Source organism: Oryzias melastigma, linkage group LG16 (assembly GCF_002922805.2).
Source record: "Oryzias melastigma strain HK-1 linkage group LG16, ASM292280v2, whole genome shotgun sequence".
In the NCBI taxonomy this organism is placed as follows: Eukaryota; Metazoa; Chordata; class Actinopteri; order Beloniformes; family Adrianichthyidae; genus Oryzias; species Oryzias melastigma.
This window is the reverse complement of record NC_050527.1, coordinates 18,733,479-18,745,782: the sequence shown is the minus strand read 5'-3', so window position 1 is coordinate 18,745,782 and position 12,304 is coordinate 18,733,479. Positions and strand designations below refer to the sequence as shown.

Below are 12,304 nucleotides of genomic sequence, written 5' to 3'. Positions count from 1 at the left end.
GGCCGATCAAGTGTCACTTCCTAGACTGCTAAGAGACTGAATGCGCTGCCGACGTTACAAGGTCACAGAGCTCACTTCCATCACAAGAAACTTTAAACCTCAGATTCTGTCCCTCTTCCAGCAGGGCAACCCAATAGCATTTTCACCAATGGTGCAGAGATTTCTACATTTCTTAGAAATTAAATGCATAATGCATCTGAAATCAGAAAAACACATTACAACATTTCTGTTTCTTGTCAACACGCAAGAAAGCTTAACTTTGTTGTCAGATGCTTTTGAAGGACTGGAGTTTTTCATCCAGAAAGCAGCTTAATTTGAAAGAATAGTCCTTACTCACCGTTTTGATCAACCTTTTCACTGTCTTTGATGCTGGGTAAACAGTTTTCCAGGTAGAGCCCGTTGTGATAACAGTTGTCCGACTGGCTGAGCAGTGGTGGTGGTTCCCAGCACAAACATGGGGTCTGCATGATGCCACAAGGCCTGTTGGACGTGCTGGAGGCCAAGCAGTCTTCAAGCCACTGGCACAGCATTTGACAGGCTGCCATGCTTGGATTGCGCTTGCCAACTACAAGGTACTCAGTTTTGAAATCCCCACTGGCGCGAGGAACCAGCATGCCAGCCCGAGGAGGTCCCTTCCTGATCTGCAGAAACTGCCTTCCCGCCTCAAGGAAGGCCACTGGCACGGAGGCATCACACAGACCCACCACTTCATCAAAGCTTTCCATGCCGAGGTAGGTGTGTGTGGTCTCCAGGAAGGAATCGTACTGGAATGTGCGCAGTTGTGAGGGCACACAGTCATTAGTGGGCTTGGTCAACTTGATGAAGATGGTGTAGCGACGTGGATCTGGGTTCTGCAGGGTCCATGAGCAAGGCACAGTGGGAAACACAGATGAAGATAAAAAATACCCAAAGAACCGGTTCTGGATTAAAGTGGAGCAGGAATCAAAATCTAAACTAGAGGGGACGACCTGGCACCAACTCCTCATTGGAAGAAGAGGGACAAAGTACAAAAGCAGCACTGGGAAAGGCCACCTTGCTTGGCCAGGAAGGAAAAATATGTTTGCCATGATTTACTGTTAAAAAAAGGAGATGACAGGTCTTTATTGGCCTGTGGCTTTGAAGGGGACAACTTTCAAGTCTTCAAACTCAAGAAAAAGAGTGAGGATGAGGACAAAGGGGATGGGGGAACGATGCTCCTCCCACGATCCAGCAGGAGACCTACAGATGTGTGCCAACCTCAGGATGAAAGGGAAGTCTGTGGAATACAAAAACACAAGTGGATAGTTAGATTTGTCTGATTCTACACCAAGACATCCATCTAGCTTACTGACAGATATTTAATACAATTCTTTGTGCATTAAACTCAGAGAAGCTACAGTGGCAATGCTTGTTTCCATTTTGCAAGTCTTACTGGTCTCCAGTTAACCCTTTAACACCGGAGCTCCAGTGTTTATATTCTTTGATTTAATTATGCCGCTTTTCCCCCCCAGAATCTACTGGAGTGATCGCAATAACAGTCGAAAAGTTACTGTATGTTAAAGGCCTCGTGCGGTGAAAATCGTGATTTTTCTTAAACTGCAATAAAACATTAGTATTTATGTCACAAATGAACCCCCGTATAATTATTTTGTCACCCGCGGCCCCGTGCACTCTCTTCAAGCGTTCAAAGATAGCGCGGTCGCTCAGATTTTGGGCAGCCACCGATAAGTAGGTCAGAGGTCGTGTGACGTCAGTACAGGAACATACAGCTAGATCCGCTAGTGTTGTGATGACTTTCTGGGCATGGAATTACTTAACATAATAGAATTTGGACTGCCGTGGATTTGGGGATTCGAACGGGATAATGGTGAATAGGAGTGTGGTATTAGGGTGCAGTAATGTGCCGAAGAAGGGGGTCTCCCTTCACGAATTTACCGTTTCAATAAAGGAGAGGGGCGCTCCCCGGTCAGGGGGAGGCTTTGAGCCCTCCCCGACGATCCGGAGGAGGAACGCGGGGGGTGTACGGGCACCTGGCGGGCGCGCGCCGGACGGCCAGGGTGAGGCCGCCGCGCCGCTCTGAGGGGGGTTTGCTGTTGCGAGGCCCCGGGCCGGGCATGGGGAGAGCCGTGGGTTCGCCGGACGGTTGTCCGGCGCCGGCAGCCGAGCCCGCACGAAGGGTTTTTACTCCCTCCTGGGGCCGTGAGGCCGGCAGGGGTGACCTCCGCGCGGGGCTCCGTCCGCCTCGGCCCTGGAGGAGGACGACAAAGGACGCTCCGCGGCAGCGGCGGCACCTTTCCTTTTCCGGTAATGATCCTTCCGCAGGTTCACCTACGGAAACCTTGTTAGGACTTTTACTTCTTCTAAATAGTCAAGTTTGATCGTCTTCTCGGCGCCATCGCTGTATGAGCTTTCACCATCGTCATCCGAAGCCCCTGTATCCTCAGATGAGGAAACCTCCGGTTCAAACTGGTAGGGCTGTACACCCTCCTAACCCTGTGTCGTTAAAATTCCCGTGTTTGATGAAGGCTCATCACCTTCATCCAAAGAAATATCCGCTAAATCGTGGTCTACGTCGCTTCTCAAACCGTCCGCCATTGTTGTTTACACTCTGGGATCCCTGAAGTGACGTCACGCGCAGCCCCCGCCCATCAACACCTATCGCCCAAATTTAAAGCTGTGCACGACCATAAAATGATCAATAAAATCGCGCTGGATCATTTTAAGTGAATATTTTTATCAGATTCGTTTTCCAAGTTCCATTTACTTTCTAAATTAAAAAAAAAATTGCCACTGCACGAGGCCTTTAAAGATTTTGTGTTTAAGTGTCACCAGCAACTCCTCGAGTGTTAAGAAAAAACTCCCTTCTTTTAATGTCTGCTCAAAAATGTCATCCGTTATTTTCTCAATGGAAGACCACACAGACTGAGGCACTTGGATGAGAGGTGAAATGGGTTTTAAGTCCGGATGCCATTAGTCAACTTCAAGACACTTACTTGCTAGAGGCCTGTTCTAGTACAAGAATTTCTACTTTCATTAAAACTGACGCAGCAAAACAGGCTTTGGGTAAATAAAGTTGTCTTGGAATGTTTCACTTCTTAATGGTCCTCAGGAGATTAGGGAAAAGGGTTTTCAAGTGTTTTTATTTGTCACAAAGCCATTAGATCAGGGGTGTCAAACTAAATCGCACAAGGGGCCAAAATCCAAAACACACCTTAGGTCGAACAGGATAAGCATTTATTGAACACTAAAACTACATTTACAAAACTTTAAAACTATAACTTTTAAAAATAATTATGAGCTAAATGTATAGCATTATCTGCGATGATGCTAGTGTGAATGCTGTAAACTGGATTAGACTGCAGAAGATGCTGAAGGTGATAGCTGAAGATGCTGAAATTGATAGCTAAAAATACTGAAGCTGATAGCTGAAAATGCTGAAGCTGATTGCTGAAATCACTGAAGCTAATAGCTGAAAACGCTAAATTTGATAGCCACCTAAAATATTAGCTAGTTGCCAAATTAGCATAAAAAAACTAAAAAAAAACCTAGGTTAGTCAAAACAGCTAGCATGCAGCTGAAAAAATAGCTAAACTTCAAAACAGCCTAAAAACTAAAATAAAAAAAAACTCAATTAGCCAAAACAGCTAGCATGTAGCTGAAACATTATCTAAACTCCTAAACAGCCTACATTTTTTTTAAAAAAGCCTAATGACAGAGGTTTCTAAGGCTAATTTTGAGCTGAGCTAATATTTTAGCAACATGCCAACATTTTTGGCTAATTTAGCTTCTACTGAGATTTTTTGCGCTAATCTTGAGTTTAGTAAAAGGGGCTTGGAGTTGATAAGCTATTAGCTTCATCCAAAGCCCCTTTTCAAACTGAACATCTTTTGTTGCATTCAAGATTGATGGTGGGAGAAATTGCTTTTTTTCTTATATTTTTTTGTTTGTTTGCTTTTGCGCTTTTCATTTTTCTTTGTTTTATTGTTGTTCTTGTTCGAAAATAAAAGAAAAAAAAGAAATGTTAATATTTTAGCACCATGCTAACATTTTTGGCTACTTTGGCATTTAACAGGGGTTTTTGGGCTAGACTTAAGCTAATATTTTAGCAACATGCTAGCTTTTTTTTTAACTATTTTGGCATCTACTAATGTTTTAGGGGCTAATTCTGAGTTAAGCTAATATATTAGCTTTTTTTTTTTTTGCTATTTTGGCATCCACTGACTCTTTTTGGGCCATTTCTGACTTGTGTGGGTATTTTAGCAATATGCTAGCTTTTTGGCTAATTTTGGTCTCTACTGAGGTGTTTTGGGCTAATTTGGAGTTAAGTTTAGCAACATTGCTATTTTTTTCATGAAATTCTTGAAACTCTTTGTGCACTTTCTACAAATTATGCAAGTTCGGTATCAAATCATTCAGTACGTTCATGACATTATTCAGAAATTAAAATACATTTCTTCAGCATTGTCAGCGACAGCATTCAGCAAAAAGAATTCACACTGGCATTATCGCAGGTAATGCAACTTTTCTAGATTCTCGATGGTTCTCACCGAGTATCAATCTTTTATTTTCATTTGAAGAGGATGTAAAACATTGTATCTGTCATCCTTTGGTGAGATGTTCCTTTGGAGATAGATAGGGGGTGCATGTAGCAAGACTGGCAGTCGTCTGTCTGGAAGCTACTTCAGTTATTTAATTTTCTTCTGTTGTTTACAACAACTTTGCACTAAGCAGTGGCACTGCTGTTCATGTTAGCTTTTGTTAGCACTGTACTTTACAAATAATTCCAATTCAGTTGGGGTCAATGTTTGTCAAAGACATAGTATTACTGATTTGCACAAAAGTGTCTATTATTTGTTGCACAAAATAAGACACAAGTTGTTTACTATGGTTGTGTTCAAGCTAAAAAATAAAAGGGGATATATTTTCCTAAAAAATATGTGTTCTTTTATATAATGTGAGTTATTAGAGACAATTTTTACCAATTATTGCTGTATCGCAATACCATTGATATCGTGAGCCATGTATCACGTATCTCATTGTATCGTGTATCGCATCGTAGCGTGAGGTACCCAGTGATTCCCAGACCTAGTGTGCATGGACTACAATCTTTAATGAAATTTGACTGAGTTGACACCAAAAAAGGCAAACGTCTATGAAGTCCTTTTAAATGAACAGCTGATAACTTAAAATCTTTATACGAGTTACACCAATAGTCACGTCAACGGTTATGTAATGAAAACACAGCCGCAACACAGTATACATGTTAAAGTTAGATGTTTCTCCAGTGTTTTTAATACTGCAATGGGAAACCTCAACGTGGGATGTGAGGAATCTCTTGTTGCACAGAAAAACATTCATCATTATATAAACAGTTACTTTATATTGGATTTTTTAATGTATTTTCACAAGGCAAATTTAATAAGTATTAAATAAACAAAATATATACATAATCATAATTTTAAAAATGGTAGACAGCTTTCCCAAAAACATAAAAATCTGATCAGTAAATTTATTAGACTGTTTTATACCTCTCAGATGCACACATCAGCTTAAATTGGTCTGATACAGGGTGACTTTGAGCTGTTTATGTCTTCTTTCCCAAGCCAATCGTTTTTCGAGCCCGTTCACAATCAGTTGATGATTCGGTTATCAGATTTATCAAATAACATGTAGTCAGAATGATTCCAATGTCCTTCATTCAATAACAGAAGTTATTTATATTAGGATACTGGATAATGGTCAGAGGTCATGGTTCTAAACCATGGATTTCCCTCTATGGGCAGGTGGAGAGTTAACCCCCACTAAGTGGGGGAACTAAGTATCTTGGGGTCTTGTTCGCAGGTAAGAAGGATGGAACAGGATGGATGGACAGGTGCAGAGGATGCCTCCTGAACACCTCACTCTGGGGGTACTCTGGCATGTTCCACTATGAACATAGGAAGAGCCAGGACATTCTGAAGGGACTATGGCCCAATCCAAATTCTTCCCTTCTCCCTTCCCCTTCTCTCCATACCGCTCTGTTTGAATGGGGCATTCTTAGTGGAAATGCATACAGAATTTTTTTTTTTTTTAAATCCGGAAACAAAGTCCTCTGTCGCGAGGGTAAACCACGTCGAGCTGAGAAGGGCTTTTCTTATGTGGGTGCGCTCTGAAATTAAAATTTAAATGTAAGTAATGACTTTTTGTTGTAGCATGACCTTTTTAAAGTTATAAAACCACTGTTGTTATGTATAGGAAGCTCCCCACAAAAGCTAGCGGACCGGTGATTATTGGTGACATCATCGACGAAAGTGACATCCGAATTATGAGACATTATTTTTCATAACTCTCCATTTGGAAGGGTAAATAAAGGGGAAGGGAGAAGGGAAGAATTGGGATTGGGCCTATGTCTTTCTGTTGACTTGGGGCATGGGTCTGCAACCTTTAACACTAAAAGAGCCATTTAGTCTAGTTTCTTACAGAAAAAAACCCAACGAGAGCCACAAAGTCCCATTTTACCGTTTGAAAATGCACAATATTTATGCTTTTTGGCAACCGAGAATTTATTGTAAAATATTACTTTAATTGAATTTCAACAGTGTCTATATGTTTCTATATTTTACAGTTGTAGCTTATTTTACTTTTGACAGTGCTCCTGCAGAGGCAGATTTACTTCAATTTAAAAAAACATGACAGTTATTGTGATTTTTATTATCATTGGGATTTTGGTGTGCTTTTATCGCTTTAATCTAAAAAGTAAACAACAATCTATTTTAAAAAAAACTCAAAACATGTAAAATAACAAGAGTTTTTTATTGAAAACACACATCTCTAAATCATTTCAGTCATTTTTAACCACATTTGTTCAAAATTTTAAACACTATAGTGTAATTTACCCTAATAAAAATAAAAAACTTTTATTTGACTAACTATAAATTAAAAATACAAATTAAAAAAACATTTCTACAGAATTTCCGACAGTATTTTTTATTTTTTTGCTTAGATGTTTGACATGTTAAAAAAAAAATCTAAACAGAAATGACAAAACTTAACTTACTGATCTATTATGTATTCAATCGTTAGCATTTTTCCTTAAAGCTAAAGAGCCACAATAAAGGGATAAAAGAGCCTCATGTGGCTCCAGAGCCACAGGTTGCAGAGCCCTGACTTAGGGGTACTGAGGCCCAAAACTGGAGAAGGTTTCTGTGGAGAGGGAGGTCTGGGCAACTCTGCGTAGACTGCTGGTCCCACATCCAGCCTCCGGATGAATGGAAGAATGTATGGAGGGATGGAATGTGTATTGGTACTTTGTCAAACAAATATTTTCAGTAGGTCTTTTAGCTCTTTTACATACAGATGATCCTTAACCTCAAGAAATTGAGACATTTTTTTTTATTTGTTTGTTTCTGCGTCCTTTTGGACGAGGACAGTCAGGGTCCAGTAAATGACTTAGAGATGACTGTATAATCCTTAAATCTGTTTGTTGAGTGGAAACATTTGTTTGCTAATGGCCTTTTAAATTGTGTTTTTTTTTTGGCTTGTTGTGCTGCCCCCTCCTCCCCTGCCCCCCACCCTTCGAATGATCGGTTAAATAATTCTGCTTTAATGGATCACTTAAAAGCTGAATCACTCTCAATGATAAGCTCATAAATACAAGCATGAAGGGTGTCTAAACCATGATTAAAAAAATGTTTGTTTTTACCATCTGCTCAACACTACATGTGTTGTTGTGTATTTTATTCATTGCTGTTAATAATCTAAAAATGCTTCAACTTTTGACTCTAACAATGGCCTCGGCGGTCTGTTCAGAGATGCAGACATTCTGTGGTTCAGCTTCTTATTCATTTAAGCTCCTGGCTGGAACAGCAAGCAATCATAAGAACAAAGGGGCTGCATTAGCCAGCAGCCGGGGAGCAGGAATCAGCGAGAACACACCCAACAGGCTGGCTCTGTGAGCCAGTCCCATCAATGGCTCAATCACAAGGAAGCCACGGTCCCCCTCATGAAGATGTTTCAGGGAGAGACAAGGGAAGCATTGATGAGAAAATGATAGAGTCACATTCAGCATCACTTTTCACATCAGCAGCTCAGAGATCGCTGACTGATTAGCAGTGCAGCACATGGACCTCCTGCCACATCACACTGTGATCCAGACAAGGAAAAAAAGCAGATTTTCTCATTTATGAAGACCAACCGCGTGCAAATGTATCTGTAGTCTCACTTCTTTGACAGCATCGTTTCTTAGTCATAGTTTTGAAGGTGAATCCTGGTGGTGAAGACTGTTAGCCAGTGGTATGACACTTTACTGACAGTCATATGTACGGAAGAGGATTAGGGCCATGGAAGAAAAAAAAAAAAAAGTTCATGGAAAATTCTGACTTTAATCTTAGAATTCTGACTTTTTTCTCAGAATTCTGACTTTAAAGTCAGAACTATGGAGGCCCGTGTGCGACATTCTTCGGTTAGCTTTAGCAGCACACTGGAGTCATGCAAACCGGAGAGAAACTAACGAAAATGTCCTCTCTAAGTTTCTTTTTATCGTGCTTTAAGCTAACCAGATGAGGCTACTGCGTTCATAAAGGAGCAAAGGGTGAGTAAAAAAGATTTCTTTTATTTGAATTTATAAATAAAAGTGCTAAAGACAATCCTAGCATTTCGTAAATGATATATCAGATGTAAAACGTCTTTTAATAATGTACGTATGCAGTTGAAATATCAGGGTAGACATGGGTGATTGACAAACAGTCTGAGTTTTACGTTGTGCAGAGAAAGTGTGTAGAAATGCAGTTTTGTTTGCATTCAGTCCGTTCATCGTCTCATTTTTGGAGATTTAAGACGTCTTACATGCTTCTGAAAATACTTTTGGGCTTGGTTGATTGTTGTGTTTTTTATTTATTTTTTCTTAACTAAGCATGACTGTGTGAACAGCCACCAATCTTTATTTAGATTTACAACAATATTAAGCTCAGGCTTCCTGTCACGTCACGTGACATCCTAAAATGGAGTCTTGGAATCTGGACTTCAAATCTTTCTTGAAGGAAGAAGTCCAGATGCCAGATGGATCACAGGTGTCAGCTCACCTTTGCACTAACAGTATGTGTGACAGAATGAAAGGCTTTACATGTGTGGGTTTATATGTAGAAGTGTGTGTGAACTGCAGTTGTATTGTGTACATTTAGACTAGTTTAAATGTAAAGACTATTTTAGCCAGCAGGTGTGTTTGTAACTACTTATGTAGACAGGCCCCGCCCCTTCCAGATGGGCCATTTATACCTGGTTGTTTTATGATGTTATTAACCTCTGTTGCCATCTTCTTTTCTCTCTAAACTCCTGTCTTTTACTGTTCTTTTGTGCATCATTGCATCATTGTTGTTCTTTATCACAATCAACTTCAAACAATACTATAACACTACATATCTGCTGCAAATCACATCCATCCCTGTGTTTTAAAGGGGCCATACCATGAAAAATCAACTTGATCTTTTAAGTGTATCATACTATTCATTCCTCATTATAAAGAACCCCAAAGTGGTATTTTGATCAGTTCACACATTTCTGAGTAATCCTCTAGAAACCTGAACTCTCAGTACTAGCCCCTCCCATACCCACAAAAACGAGCGGATCCTCACGTGCTGATGTCACAAGAGAACCGCCCCCTCCAGGAAGGGTCTACTCCGCCCCACAAACACTTTCTCCGCAAAGCTAGCAGTGATCAGCTATCTTCGTGAGCCCCCCACCAGTCGAGCAGACGCCGGCTGTCTGTGTGGTAAGCCAGTGTAGCGAAAGCAACAAAACACTATTTCAATTTAGTATTCAAACTTCGTTAAGAACATTCTGGTGAGGAATCTGCACGACATGTTGGGATGGATCCTGAACATATCAGAGAATGGCACGAGCAGACGAGGATATTGGAAAGACGGCAGGAGAATTTGGGAGAACTGGTTTGAACGTGGATTGTTGAGTAAAAGTACGTGTTACAAGTATTTTTGATAAGGAGATTGATGATGCCTCAAAGAGAACAGAAACGTTCACGGTGCTAATCAGAACAATGTTTATATAAATCCTGAAATGTTCATCTGGTATTGCTGACTGCATTTTTTTTAGATTTTTAACCAACTGGTTTTCACCATTGGTCCGGTGTCCAATTTTGAGGATAAACGCCCAGGCTACACTGTGTGTTCATGAATAAATATTGGATGTTTTTTTCCGCAGGTGACACGTTGACGAGGATGGCTCTAGTTTGACATCATAAAATGGGCGTCACTCTCGAGGAGCGAAAGGCGGAGACTCAGAGATCAAGTCATTTTACTTCCTGATATGAAAAGAGTTCACTAAAATAACTCATATTTCATAAATAATGTGTGTTTTAGTGTTCCGAAGGTAATATATGATCACATATAGGGATATAGTTTACTCTGAAAGGCTTAAGAAAATCATGGTATGTCCACTTTAAATGACTTATCGCGTGAGTTAGTTTGTGTTTATTTGCAGAATGATGATTTAATGGAATCAGTGACATCGGGAAATTGTGTTTTTTCCACATTTCTAGAATTTCAATAACATTTTGCACATTTGTGTAGTGGAAACACAGCAAGTAACATCATGGCAGATGTCAGTGAGACTTTATTATAAATGAAGTTATTGTTAAGAAGAATGGAAGAATCCATCACTTGGTACTTAAAAATGTGGTTCCCCATTGGATTCTTTAACACTAAGATGTTCTTATGGAGTTTCATAAAGTCTCAGTGTTGTATTTTGGGCATTATTTTAGTTAATCTTTGCTAGATGAGCCTTAAAGTCTTGCAATAATCAACATTTTATTTGTGAAATGACTTTTTACCTGAAGACTTTTTGTCATCGTTTGAGTCACAATGAAAAACAATGAAAATATCTCACATACAAAGAAGATACAAAAACCCACTGTCATTGTGGAGTCACAGAAAATGGCAAAAACAAAGAGCTTCTGACATTATGCTGCAGACAGTTTTCTGCTCTTATTATACTTTAGCCCGATACCTGAAGTGGTGTTTGTCAAAACAAAACAGAAACATGGTATTTTATTTGTTTCTTTCATGGCTCAATGCCAGAGTGGTTGAGGAGGATGTTTTATTGTCAGATGTTTTTTTTGTGTGTTTTACCTTTGTCCTCAGATTTGACTTCTTGACATGCAAGACAACAAACCGATTTTGGAATCGCCCCACACAATAAAAAAAAAAAAAAACATTTTTTACCTGATCATCTTTAACACCTAAAAATCCTCTCTCATGTCATGGGATATCCAAACAAACATGATCAAGATTTTTGGAGTAGTGTAGGGGTCAGGGGGTTAAAGCTACAGGTTCCTCCTTCCAAGGAGTCACTCTTTTTGGTTAACTTGAACCAGAAGCATTGGATTCTTGAATTTTTTTCTTGCCTAATATTACTAACTGTAAACTTTAAAATATATTACTAATGTGTACAACACAAAATACATATTTTAAACCATATTTACTTGAAGAGAAAAAGGACAGAAAATGAACCATACATTTGAGCTGCACACTAAATAGGTCTTTCAGAAACACCAGCGTCTCCTCTCATCTCTGTGTCCAAACCGGGAATGAATCCCTGAACTGAGCTGGTTGAAGAAGGTGAAAACAGAACCGAGCAGAGAGGAAAACTCTGCCGTCTTTTCCCTCCCAACAGCTGCTGCTCTCTTCCAGCTGCACCCTGCAGACTGCAAAACGTAAACCTGCAGCGCTCCAAAATTAAACTGATAATCATCTGTCTCTGCTGATGAATGTGTTTACTGTGGAAAATGTCAAAGGCTCTTTATTAAGGAAAGGAAAGACACTTTCACACAGGAGTCAAACTTTTTCCTTTATGTTTAAGGAGGAAGTTTTCTGGTGAAAGTTTGATGCATCTTAGAGGCTGATTTAATAAAAAAAGTAGAAAGTTGTCATTTGATGCACTTGTGTCTAGGTTTTCTCTGTCGCAATCAGCTGAAGTGTGTTAAAGCATGAGTAAAGAATCTATTCAAATAGAAAATCTGTTCGAATCAGCATCAGGTGGGAAAAAGTCAAAAAAGGCCTTCAAAAAATATGAAAAATAAAGAGGAAAAAATAACTTAAGTGAATCTTAAACAGTCACTTCTAAACATGTGCAGAGATGGGTAACCAAAACTATTTTCATCCAGTTTGATGATTTTAGGCAAACGATTACCTTGAAGGGAGGGGGGCAGACCTCACACACCATGCATGTAAAACTTCAAACTACACTAAGGGAATCCCATCCTTCAGAACAGAAAAAAAATTAAGTTTTGAAAATCGATGACACGGCTAAAAGTAAAAACTCCTTTTTCATGTGAAAA

At 39.7% G+C, this 12,304-nt stretch overlaps 1 protein-coding gene across 1 annotated transcript in view; it reads right to left on the bottom strand.

Annotated features, from left to right (window-relative positions):
* Nucleotides 1-334: 334 nt before the first annotated feature.
* LOC112137684 (adhesion G protein-coupled receptor B1) overlaps nt 335-12,304 on the bottom strand; it is a gene marked incomplete at its 3' end in the record, with an annotated part of 57,938 nt that continues 45,968 nt past the window's right edge. The window contains 1 exon segment of the mRNA XM_024260102.2: nt 335-1,255. Within this exon segment, the coding sequence (XP_024115870.2) occupies nt 335-1,067 (733 nt within the window).